The sequence below is a fragment of the Wolffia australiana genome, chromosome 2 (genome assembly GCF_029677425.1).
Source record: "Wolffia australiana isolate 7733 chromosome 2, ASM2967742v1".
Classification (NCBI taxonomy): domain Eukaryota; kingdom Viridiplantae; phylum Streptophyta; class Magnoliopsida; order Alismatales; family Araceae; genus Wolffia; species Wolffia australiana.
In genome coordinates this window covers 3712653-3726002 of record NC_135836.1, presented here as the reverse complement: position 1 = coordinate 3726002, position 13350 = coordinate 3712653, and the positions used below count along the sequence as shown (strand labels likewise).

The 13350-nt window shown below is 36.7% G+C and overlaps 1 protein-coding gene across 1 annotated transcript; it reads right to left on the bottom strand.

Annotated features, from left to right (window-relative positions):
- Positions 1 to 9617: 9617 nt before the first annotated feature.
- LOC144716550 (TatD related DNase) lies at positions 9618 to 13065 on the bottom strand. The gene is made up of 8 exons (XM_078591694.1): positions 12780 to 13065; positions 12618 to 12691; positions 12470 to 12551; positions 11751 to 11801; positions 11552 to 11652; positions 10347 to 10500; positions 10128 to 10274; positions 9618 to 9834 (listed from the first exon to the last, which is right to left on the bottom strand). Exons 1-8 carry the CDS (start codon positions 12915 to 12917, stop codon positions 9706 to 9708), a joined length of 876 nt encoding a protein of 291 aa, XP_078447820.1. The 5' UTR covers positions 12918 to 13065; the 3' UTR covers positions 9618 to 9705.
- Between the last annotated feature and the right edge of the window lie 285 nt (positions 13066 to 13350).

Sequence of the window (13350 nt, the reverse complement as noted above, 5' to 3'; positions counted from 1 at the left end):
GCCTTTCTGTTTAAGTAACCACGATCTTAAAGGGAATACATGTTGAACAAGCACAAGGGTTAAATGAGAAAAATATTATCTTTACACAAATTGAATGAGTATAAAGAACCACAGTGTGCCACTTATTATCATATCTTCCACTAGGAAGAAGGCATGTTTAAGTTGGGGGGTGGGGGGGGGCAGGGCTTAAAAATATCATTCTATTGTTTCTAGTTTATTTTAATATGTGCATGAATTCAAGTTGTTGTGTTTTAAATTTCAATTTCTTCAAAAAAAATTTCAAACTAGTTCATAGAATCATGTGTACAGGAGTTAGGCTCTTGTTTGAAACATGGGTCTAGATTCATATGGTCAGATTCTAAGTCGCTAGGATATCTGATAGGGTGAGGAAAAAACATAAAATCAAAGTTTTCAAGGTACTAATTTCCTAGGTTGAGTTTTGAATGAAAAACTTCATCATGCCACCATCCACTAGTCAATCCTACCTAGATGTTTGTGATCGCCACTAAGTGGGATCTTGCTTTGGCCAAGGATGGTCATATCTTCACATTTATTGGAAAAATCACTTCTATTTCCCCTTAAAGTGATAGTTGAAAACTATTTATGTATCCTCTTTATCCCTTACTTAATTTCATCCTCTGTTTCTTATTCCTTTACAAACCCATCTATCCTTAATAAGTCCAAATCAATGGATTTATGTTGTTTCCATTTTCAATTTAACAAATAATGTGTGTACTATTTTTTGACATAAATAAATTAGAAAAGCATAGGTTAAGATTGGTCCACAGGAAGGCAGTAGTTCAACTTTTCAATTTTTATGGACATGCAAACCAAATATATAAAATTTAAAATTAATTAAATAACATTTTCACGTATTTTATATAACTTTTTGTGATTGAGATCCAAGAAAAAAAGGAAAGGAAAAAATAAAATAAAATTTTACATAAAAATTGGTATTTTATTTTATATTTCAACAGAAATAAAATATAAAATATAATATTAAGACGTCTAACTATATTTTTTTGATTTATTGTATTTTATACATTCTTCTCGAATCAATTTAAAGTAAAAATTAGTATACATGATAACTATTACAGCGAGATATTATTCTATTTTATTTAATTTATAAATGTTAAAATATATAAAAATTGTGTCTCTCCGGCAGTAGCAGTTGGCAATGGCAGGCCATAAATGGTTGGATGGGGGGTATCTTGTGTGCTTGGATCAGGAAAGATCTTCATGCATAATGGGCATTGTGGGAACCAATAGCGTTGTGTTGGACGTGTGGCTATGGGTGATGGCTGCACGAGATGGGGGTGAAGTCTTTAATTTTCATTATTCTTGTATGCATTGCCAAAAAAATGGTGTTATCCATGAGATTCACATAAACTCCTTCCCATATTATCCGTATAATTTTCTTCTCAAATAAAAAGTTGAGAAAAAAGATGCACATTTGAAAAATACTTACATCAACCAGGATATTTTAGAGCCTTGTCCTGGTGGGTATAAATGTATAAAGCATATCAAAAAAGGTAAAGAGAGATTAAGATAATACTTATACTTGAGCCTGATTAGTCTAATGTCCTTCTATTATTTCCTTATTTCTCTCTGTCAGCTCCCTCCATGACTGGTCGGCATTTGACCTAGCCGCCAGTCAGAACAAGATAAGGAGGCGGGAGAGAAAGAAAAATATCCTTAATCTATTCCCTAGGGTTTCTCTAGTTTAAACCCAGAGACTTACAAGTAAATGGGCTGGGCCCACATATAAATGCGCTAGCGGATTGGTGAGTTAGTGGGCCTCATAGATATGGGGCCTACATTTACAGATGAACAGAAAAGAACGATAAACAGAAAAACATAAATATAAGTTCCTCTGCTAACACCCCCCCTCAAGCTGGTGCATAGATGCTTTCAATGCCCAGCTTGGATGTCATCTGCTGGAAGTTACTGCTGGGAAGGCCTTTGGTCAAAATGTCAGCTAGTTGATCCAATGATGGAACATACTTCATCTGGATGATTATGGAGTCAATTTTCTCTCTAATATAAAGTGTATGTCGACCTCCACATGTTTTGTTCGATCATGTTGCACTGGGTTATGTGCAATATCAATTGCGGATTTACTATCACAGTACATGATGATTAGAGAGTCTTGAGAGAAACCTAAGTCTTCAAGGACCCCTTTGATCCACAATGCTTCAAATATCCCTTTGGCAACAGACCTGAATTCAGCCTCTGCACTGGATCTGGGAACAACGTCCTGCTTTTTACTTCTCCAGGTTATCACATTCTTACCAATCAAGGAGCAATACCCGGATGTTGATCTCCGGTCTACTACTGACCCTGCATAATCGGCATCAGTGTAGATCTTTACAGAATAATCACTGTTTCCTCTGAATAGCAAACCATGTCCAACTGTCCCTTTCAAATAGGCTAGCACTCTATGAGCACTTGTCAATGTGTTTCTCTTGGGTCCAACGGCGAAGGCTATATCTGGTCTAGTATGGCTCAAGTCGATAAGTTTACCAACTAATCTTTGATATTGTTCCTTGTTGACTCGACTGTCATCCTCGCATGCCCCTAGCTTCAAGTGTGAATCAATTGGAGTACATGCGGGCTTGGATTCTGGCATCCCAGTATCCTTCAAGAGATCAAGTATATATTTGCGTTGAGAGATGAATATTCCTTCTCTTGAGTAAGCTACTTCAATTCCTAGGAAGTATCTCAAGTGCCCCAAGGCTTTGATGGCAAATAGTTGTGACAGCTATCTACTCAATTCCTGAATAGCTTTTCCATCACTTCCAGTGATTATGATGTTGTCTACATAGACCAACAATGCCCACGACTCCTCCTGAATTGGAGTGTCTGACAAATAAGGTGTGATCCCAGTTACTCTGAGAGTACCCCATAGTTCTCATGGCCAGTGAAAATTTCCCAAACCAAGCACATGGTGATTGTTTCAATCCGTAGAGTATCTTCTTCAGCCGGTAGACTCTATTGCCCAACTCATAAGAGTAGTATCCCGAAGGTGGTTGCATGTATATTTCTTCCTCCAGGTCCCCATGCAAGAAGGCATTATTGACATCATACTGGTTCAGATCCCACCCAGAGTTTGCTGCAAGTGCAATTAGAATCCGAACCTTGTTGAGTTTCACCACTAGTGCAAAGGTCTCTGTATAGTCAATGCCATAAGACTGAATATATCCTTTGGCTACAAGCCTTGCCTTATACCTCTCCAGTGAGCTATCTGAATTATATTTTATGGTGTAAACCCACTTACACCCCCCCACACACTTCCTGCCCTGTGGAAGTGGTGTTAGCTCCCAGATTTCATTTTTCCTAAGGGCCTCCATCTCTACATCCATAGCTGACTACCACTTAGGATCCCTCACAGCTTCTTCCACATTCCATGGTACACTCATCTCATCCAATTTGGCAAGGAAAGTGTGGTACTCTGAAGACAACTTCCTGTAGCTAACCACGTTACATAAAGGATATCTTGAACGTTGAGTGCAGGTTCTCTTCCCTTTTCTCAACGCAACTGGCCAACTCAAGTCTTCCACCTCCTGCATTAGGTCTTCTTGTGTCTTAACTCATTCTCCTCTGCCCTTAATTCCAGTATCGTTTCAAGGGATTCCTATTGCTGGGATTCCTCAAGCCGTTCCTCATTCTGATCTTCACTGTCTCTGGTCTGCTCATATTCTTCCACTGACAACTCTCTCCTGGTGGCAGTCTCTTCCCATAACTGACACTCAACATTTTCTCTGCATTGTGTCAAATTATCATGAACTTTCTCTGTTGACTCAGCATAGAACATTTGCTGCTCATTAAACGTCACATCGGCAGAAACAATAATCTTTCTCTGACCAGGGAGAAAGCATCAGTAACCTTTTTGAGTTGAGGAATAGCCCACAAACACACCCTTTTCTGCCCTTGGGTTGAGTTTACTACTTGGACTGTTTACATGGGCAAATGCTACACACCAAAATATTCTCATTGGCAATTCATTGTTTGTTCTTTGGTCAGGGTAGAAGGTTAACATCATCTCTATTGGAGTCTGATGATTGAGTTTCCTGGAGGGCAATTGATTGATCAGATAGACAGCTGAAAGGAGAGCATCTGCCCACAAGCATTGTGGTGCACGTGCTTAGATAAGTAACGTCCTTATGGTATAAACCACATGACCTATCTTCCTCTTTGCTACCCCATTTTTCTGTGGGGTGTTCACAAATGATGACTCTTGGACTATGCCTTGATTGAAAAAGAATTTTGACAGTTCTTGGTTAAAGAAATCTTTTGCATTGTCTGACTGAAATTTATTTATGGCAACTCCATATTAATTCTTCACCATGTGGAAGAATCCCTGAATGATATCAGGTACTTCTGACTTATTTTTGAACAAGTGTACTCTCGTGCTTCTGGTGCAGTTATCAATTAAGACAATGAACCATCTTTTTCCTGAAATGGATGGGGTTCTACATGGCCCCCACACATTAGTGTGAATCAATGTGAAGGGCAATGAGCTTCTTTCACTAGCATTTTTAAATGATGCCCATTTGTGCTTCCCCAAGTGACATGAATTGCAAAATAGTTTAGAAACATCCAGTTGTTCAACAAAATTTGGGTACATTTTTTCCAAAACATCAAAAGAGGGGCGCCCATGTCGGGCATGCATCATCTTCAACTGCTCCAGTCTTTTAGACGTTGCTGCTCCTGCCACCATCATCACTTTTCCCATGCCATCATCCAGCTGGAGAAGCCCATTCTTCTCTTAATTGATCCAATCTTCATATTTAGTACCTTTTCAAACACAAAACATCCATCAGATCTCAGAACAACTGAGCAATTAATGTCTTTGATTAGTCTCTATGGGGAAATCAGTTTTTCCCTTAACAGAGGCACATGGAGAACGCCTTTAAGAAGTCCCAATTCTTTAATGTGCACCGCACCAATGCCTGCCACTTGGAGGATTTCCCCCCCAGCAGTAATCACTTTTCTCTGATTCTCACAGCAAGAGTATGAATAGAATTTTGAGTGATCAGGGGTCATATGATCTGTTGCTCCTGAGTCAATAATCCAATTCATTCCCAGAACGGATGTATGAAAAACATGCGAAATAAGATAATCACCTGATCTGGTCATGGAGGCTGATCCGAACAGGGACTTGAGTCTTTCCACTTCTTCCCTAAGGACAGATATTTCTTCCCTTGGGTTCCTGGGCACCATTTTTGATTCTTCAGAGACAACTATTTCATAGCCTTCCTGGGCGCTACCTTGGACTGCTACTACATATGCCTAACCCTGGCGGGGAGGTTGATTCTGCAATTTCCAACACTCTTCGATATTGTGGTTTTGCTTCTTGCAGTATTTACAGAACATGTTCTCCCTTGACTGTGACTATGACTGTGTCTGAGGTTGTGACTTCCAATTCTGACTCCGTTGATCCCCTTGAGCTATCTAAGACTTCTGAGACTTCTTTGATGTCGCCTTCACCAGCAATCCGACTCCACTTTCTCCTTGGGTAGATTCAAACATCACGCCAAGTATTTCTTCTTCTTCTCTCGCCAGTCTGATGGCTTCTTCTAGGTCAGGTACTATTTCTCGGTTCAATAATTGACTCCGCGTACTTTCATAATCCACATTAACGCCCAAGAGAAACTTATAGAGTCTATCCTTCTTTGTGTATTGCCATTCATCTGATTCAGGGTCTTTGATGGGCCTGCAGTAGTCAATCTCTCGGCATATAGCTTGTAGCTCATTGGTGTATACAGTGACTGTCGTTTCCCCTTGAACCATATTGACTACCCTAGCAATTAGGCTGTATATTCTCCAATCCCTCCCCTTTGAGCTGCCTTTGTGTGCATGATCCCAGATTGCCTTGGCGGTCTTAAGGAGAAGGAAATTCTCGCATTCATTTCCAAGCATGCTTCCAAGAAGCCAAGCTCGGATTAAGGCATCATCATGCTTCAACTTTTGTACCCCGCACTGCTAGGGTCCCTAGTGATGAACAAATGATCAGAAAGACCTCTCCCTTCAAGGATGATCTCCACGTACTCACCCCAATGGAGTGTATTCAACCCATCATACTTGAGGGGTTCAGGAATACCTAGAAAGGTGTGTTGCACCATCCTTTCACGATCTTGGAGTGATACAGGATCACTAGAGCTCGCCTTCGTCATCTCTGTGGCCATTGTCAAAGCCCAAAGAGTCTAGTGATCTATCTTGGAGACCCTTCTTGTTCCCTTGGAATATCAGGTTCCTTCTTTCAGGATCGAGAGGAGATAGATCGGGTTAAGTCTTCCACCGACGATGAGCTCCCCATGTCTGGCTCTGATACCATGCCAGCTCGCTCCATGGCTGGTCGGCATTTGACCTAGCTGCCAGTCAGAACAAGATAAGGAGGCGGGAGAGAAAGAAAAATATCCTTAATCCATTCCCCAGGGTTTCTCTGGTTTAAACCCAGAGACTTACAAGTAAATGGGCTGGGCCCACATATAAATGCGCTAGTGGATTGGTGGGTTAGTGGGCCTCTTATATATGGGGCCCACATTTACAGATGAACAGAAAAGGAATGATAAAGAGAAAAACATAAATATAAGTTCCTCTGCTAACACTCTCCAATCCATGTCTTCCTCCTTTCATATTGGTTGAGGGGTCCTTGCTTAGTTTCATACTCTCCTTCATTAGGGAGGTTAAATTAGTAAATGGAGGGATCCAGGTTGTATTCCACACCTATTAAATGGTACTTTAAAATGGAAAAGTTAAAGTAAGCCCACTTGGGCGAAAAGCCCAAGGTAATAATTAAAAAAAAAACACTTGGAATGCTACAGTTCACTGCTTACCATCCACTTTAAATCCTCGATATTTCTGCACACAATAGAAAGTGAAAATTTTAATCATTAATGATACTTAAAATAATTAATTTCTATTTAAAAGCCTTAAAAAATCAATTTTGTTTGAACACTTTAAAACTCATGAAAATAAACTCTTAAAAGAAACTAAAACATTTAATTCTGTCTAAATTTAACCCATATATATTGATTAAGAATAATAAAATGACCATATTTATATTGATTAAAATGTTTTCATATTTACTGAAACATTGAAGATTTAATATGATTATTTACTAATATTTTAAAATTAGGTTATTGTTATATGAACATATAATAATACACCACATTTGATATGTGGCCAAGACTTTTGATGATGAAAGTGTTTATTCACAATATTTGACTGGAGAGTTTCTTGGACAGGACCGATAAAAACACAGATCTATATAAAAACATTGTGTCCATTCTTAACCCATATATCTATTTGTTTGATATGATTAAATTGATTTAGTCAGTTTCTACCTAGTACCTACATAATACTTGGTATTTGAGATAAGTTCCTTGTGTAACTAATTCACACAAATTTTCTCTTGATAAGATCCCCTCCAGTCAACACAAACATATTTTGACCGTATAGAAATTTACCCATAAGATCCCCTCCAATGGAATGCCTTTCTAGATATCTTTAACCTCATTCTCCGTTGAGGTGTAAGATTCTCATATAAGCTATTGGTCGCCTTATAAAACAACCGGAAACATTCAAACACAATTCTTCATATTCTCATATAAGCATGTATTTTATTGTTCTCAATTTCATTTCGGATGTCATCGCTTATGATGAGTCCAGATCATGTTTCAACACAGTTTTATCTTTGACTTTATTGAATATTTTTATTCCATTTAATTGGTTTGAGATATGCTGTTACTATATGAAAAATCAACAAATGTGTTAAACAGTGGACTAATAATGTGCATTAGAAATATAATTTTAATCAAAGATTCTCTTAATTAAATGTATGATGATTTGATTGATCGACTACTTCACCTCTTAAACAAGCACATCAAATGAAAGGCTTTTTTACGCTTTAATGGAGATCATATCTAATGTCTTTAAAAAATGTCTTAATTAATTCTATTTTTACTTTGTGTTTAAAGTATGAAACCAATACGTAAAAAACAAACAAAGATTAGAAACACTAAGGTACTGTAGATTTTTACAAAAATATACTTATGTTCTGGTACTACTTACAAAATTTTGATTAAGTTTTCTATACTTTGATTAATATGGTTTTTTTATAACGTGTGGATTAAAATAATAAATTTAAATATCTGTATGAAGCATTCCATTGAAACATATTATCTCTAATGTTCAAAAATTCGAAATATTAATCATCTTGATAATAAAATACGATTATAGTTTGGGTTATGCCACAAATATAGTTATGTGCATAAACCTGAAACTATTTCTAAGGTCTGTAATGTTGTGAGTCCATGGTTGACCAAACATTATGTGCTTTATAAATGTTTAAATCAGAAAAATAAAAATCTAATTGGATTTTCTTACTTTTGGTGACATGACACCAAACATGATTACAATGTTGTCAGTTTTATAGATTTGCCATGAAATTTAAACATAGCCACATTTTTAAGAGTGAAATCAAAATAATAATTGAAGACAAAAAGAACATTGTAATAATTATTTACACTTTAGAAGAACCCAGATAAATGGAATGTTTTCCCCTGTAGTTTGGTGCTCTCAAAAGCTTTTGCATGCGATTAAGTAATATCCACAACTGTAATAATTCTTGAGACCACTATAATGTGTTACTCTAATGGTATCTCCACAACTCTAATAATATCCATGTGTTTCTACCAAATGAGATGGATCAGCAACATAGTTTCAAGCATAAATTTTCAAATAATTTGAATTCATATGATATTTTTCTTATATCATTAATTACTAAATTAAATTCTTTAAAAGATTATGAAACTTACTTGGACCTAAAATATCAATCCAACACTCATTTATGATTAATAATATGACTGGCAGGAGAGATTAGATACATATATTTGCATTCTTTAACCAACCCAGTATGACAGTCTTCAAACAACTTGCACTTGGTCTGAATATGGTCAACAATATGATAAAATATCTGATACGATCTTTAACGGAAGGGACTAGTGATAGATCGAGAGGGAGTACGACAAAGATCTCACATATATGCATGTAAACAAAGGTTGTTTCAAGTTAGGAAAATTTTTATATATTATGGTCAATATTTAAAACTTTAAATACCTAAAAATACTGATGAACTTCACTTGGACTGAACAAAAATTTAATCACACTCTTTTTAATAATATTTGACACACATACTCAAGTTCTAACAAACCAAGTGTGGCACACCTTAAAATTTCAGCACTTAACATGTTTGAAATATATTTAGTCCATCACCGATGAATCTTAGACAGGATCCTTAATGATAACAGAGGAGACAGAGGATAACTTAAGATGATGAACTCAAGAATATGAAGTTCAAGAAGTTTAAAATGAAGGAAACAAAAATATGAACTCTGTGGGAGGATACAATGTTAGGATCCCATACAGGGATCACAGTTTTCAAAAGGGTCTTTGGACTTTGTTGTAAATATAGAGTTTCCTTTTGCCAACAGACACTGAATAATTAGCTCCCAAAAAGTAGGTTTTCTTTGTAGAGATCTAAGGCCCACAAAACTAAATTTCCTAATAACCTTTTTCCAGCCGTTATGATCTTATCAATCTAGCCAAAGCTAAGACTTTGTCAGTTTCACTCCAAGTTCTTCTGTATTCTGAAAATATTTTTTCGAATTTACACAAAATATTTCTAAATTAAAAAAATAATTACAAGGGCAAAACTTCTTCAGAAAATTTTGATCCTGGATATGAAAATATGCGCATCGCGTTTCTGTAGCTTGCCTGAGCGAGCTCCTCTTCTGGCATCTCCAACAACATAGCCACATAGCTCAGAATCTGGGACATGTGAGCAGTCCATGATCATTTTGCTATAAAAATATTGATTGAACAATCAATTTTGTATTAAAAATGTATGCAAGATGGAAAACAAATTACAAGATGAAGGGTATGGAAACATAACAAACAATAAAACAGGAAGAGCAAAATTGAAGGCAACAGTTCTCAAATTGAAGTCTAAAAGCTGATAGATGTGATGCTACTTTAAGCTGAGGGAATTAGAACCCAGATTTGACACCCTTTGCCTTTATCATTCTTTTGGTATTGAGATCCAAAAAGAAGAAAAAACTAACACTGGGTATATTTGCAGGATGGTTAAGTTTTCCGGTTGGTTCTTGTGTAATGGATTCCTCTCCAGGAGCACAAAATGAAGAACATCCTTCCAAGCATGGAAACCCATCAGGCGCATCAGACTCCAGGAGAAGGCGATCAAGGGGTACCTGCAATAAACAGGTTACAAACACAACCTCCAAGTTACTTATCAGAATAAGCTTGAGTTTAAGTGGGGAAACCATCTTGAGCATCTTCTTCGCCTTTTGTGGTTTCATGCTTGTAAGAAACCCAGAAAATGAAAAATAAGCACCGTGCTTGGTAAATGCTGAGACCATTTCTGCTGATCCAAGATATGAATGTAGAATCAAACCCGCTGGGAAAGGCCCCTCAGACCTAGTACAAAATATAAAAAATAGCACACGATTCAGTTATTGTGGGCATAGTAGGGCGATACGCACAAGCCTACCATTAACTTTTGAATCTGATAAATATGTCTATCATTATGTACTGTCCTTACTGCCGTATTCTGATTAAAACTGTACTCAATGAGTTACACATTTGATACGGATCTAAGAAAAGCAACATAAGAAAGTGGAAATATAGAACAGAAAGAGAAAGAGATTAAATCAAACACAAATAAACGAGGTTTCATACCCTTATAAAGGAATATGAATCTAAAGAAAGGACATTAAATAATACCTCCACTTCAAACACAACAGCAGAATTTTGAGTTTCAAATTTCGTTTGTGAAAAAGACTTAAGGGAAATCAGCTGAAGCCCTGCAGACTCTTACAAAATTGAGCATTGATTTCTGTGGAAAGCTAAATAATCTAGATGTAGAACAAAAGTTTGAATGGTATGGGCCAATAAATCATTGAAAGAAAATTACAAAATATTTGCAATGCACTCTTAAATATTAAGTTCAAATTGTGTTTTTAGATAAGAAGATGGGAGGAAAGGCGATTGGTGAGACCCTACAGACTCTTGAAAATCAAACAATGACTTCCAATCAAAGCTAGATAATCCAGATGTAGAAGAAATGTTTGAATGGTATGCAGATAGGAAGTTACAACAAAACCCCTACTTATAACACTACTGCAAAAGAAAAGAGGAATGACAGGCGATCGGCAAGGGCCAATAAAATCAAACAATGCCCCACAAGCAAAGCTAGATAATATTGATCTAGAACAAACATTTGAATGACAGCACAGATTTTATCCTCTCTCATTCTACCTCAGCCTCCACAGCCTATTATGAAGACAGATCCCCATAAATCAATTTGGCGTAACTTGTGCTGCAGAAGTCAGGCTATATTTTACAGGGTTTTTTTTGTTGGAAAAACAAAATAAAACAGCCTAGAAAAAGAAAGGCCAGATTACTGAAAGATACAATTGTAAAGTCAGAGGAAGATATTTTAACAAATAAGACAGAAAAAGAAGCGTACTGCAGTATTTCCAGAAGATCGCCATAAGCACGAACACAGTGAACAGAAGCAGGCCTCTCTAAATCCTTTGCCAATTTAAGTTGTTGTATGAAAACTTCAACCTGCGGATGACATACAACGAATGATAAAAATCATAAAATGACGGAACTTCATAACATATTCTTCTTGAACATAGATAAAGGGGCCATGAATTCATAACCTGTTCCATGAATTCAATTTTCCTTCCGTGGGAACCCTTGTCTAATCCGATCTGAAAATTATTCAAAAAAATAATAAAATAATAGAAAACATCGATAAATGTCCTTTAGGAGAGGCGAGCCATTATAAATGAGGATCAAAGTTGGATAGGAAATGGTTACAAAACATCAATGCTGAATTTTTTGAATGTACAAGAAGATAAACACATGTCAGAGAGTTCAATACAGATATCATAGACTAGGATAACAAAATGCAAAATGCGATCAAAACAATTTACGCAAGTCAGAACGAATTAAGTTTCTGAAATGAAAGAAGGATACAGCTATAGAGAGGAAATAAACTGATAATCATAAGTGAACATATTTCTCTTAAGTAAACTTTAATATCAGATGCACAGGTGACACTAGAAGAGCTGAATAAATATGAAGATTTCACTCTTCCATGATCAAATCAATCAACAGATGAGAATTGGTTGGAGTGTTCTCAAAATGATGAATAGCAAGAACCTCTAATCAAGAAAAATGCGATATTCCTTCCAATCCACTTCGTAAGATCAACAATGTAAATAATTCGGATTACGCTAAAAGTCTACCTAAAGTGCAGAAGAAGAGATTTTTCTCTAAAAAAAAAATTAAAACCACGAAAACTAAAACAGAAACCAGAATTAGGACTAGTCAGATCACGAAAGAGATAATGGCAGAGACGAAGTTTTTGTAATACTTCGCCAACAGCAGCATAGGGAACCGCTTTGAAGAATTCCCTCATCGAGCTCAACCAACTCGTCGATCTTTCTTGAACATACCTGAAATAATTTCAGTCAAATCAAGTAAAGTCAACTTCATGCCGCAAATTAAAGTCAGAGAAATACCAAGGATGGAGACCGAAGCAGGGGATCACAGACGTGTGTTGTTCGGCCATTTGCTTCACCGAATTCCAATCCCTCTAACGAACATCCAAAAAAATGAAAAATTCAAACAGGAATTTGCCATTCACAGCACGGTTTAGAGATTGAAGCAACCATTTTGATCACCTCGGATACACCGTTGACAGCGAATCTGACGATTCCTGCTTCTTGGGCTTTACGGATTACTTCCGGAGCGAACGAGAGAATCCTGGGGTCTTGCAAATGGCAGTGAGCATCAAACAATCGGATGCCGGTGCCGTTCATCTCTTCCCCGGTCCCTTAGATCAAAGAAAATCTCACAATTTTCTCAAAATTTCACGGGTTTCGCAATTTTTCTAACTGGGTATGAAGGAATCGTCGAACACCCACTTCAAAGTTACGATCTTGAAGGGCTCATTGCAGTCTTCTATCAAAATAAAGTTATTTGTAAAAATGGCAGAAAGTTGAGTGGTATGTTGGAAATGAATATCTCAACTCATTAAAATAAAATTTTGGTATTCTAAACTCTTATCTTGACCAATAAACTCTGGCTATACATGAGACTATTGGCATACAAGGCTTACCCTGGGTTTATAAAATTAAAATTCATATTAACTTGTCATAGTAGCTGAAAAGAATTTAGAAGAAAAATAGTAAAACATGAAAAAGGTAAACTTATGATGTACAAAATAATGTAAGCAAAAAATAACAAGAAGGA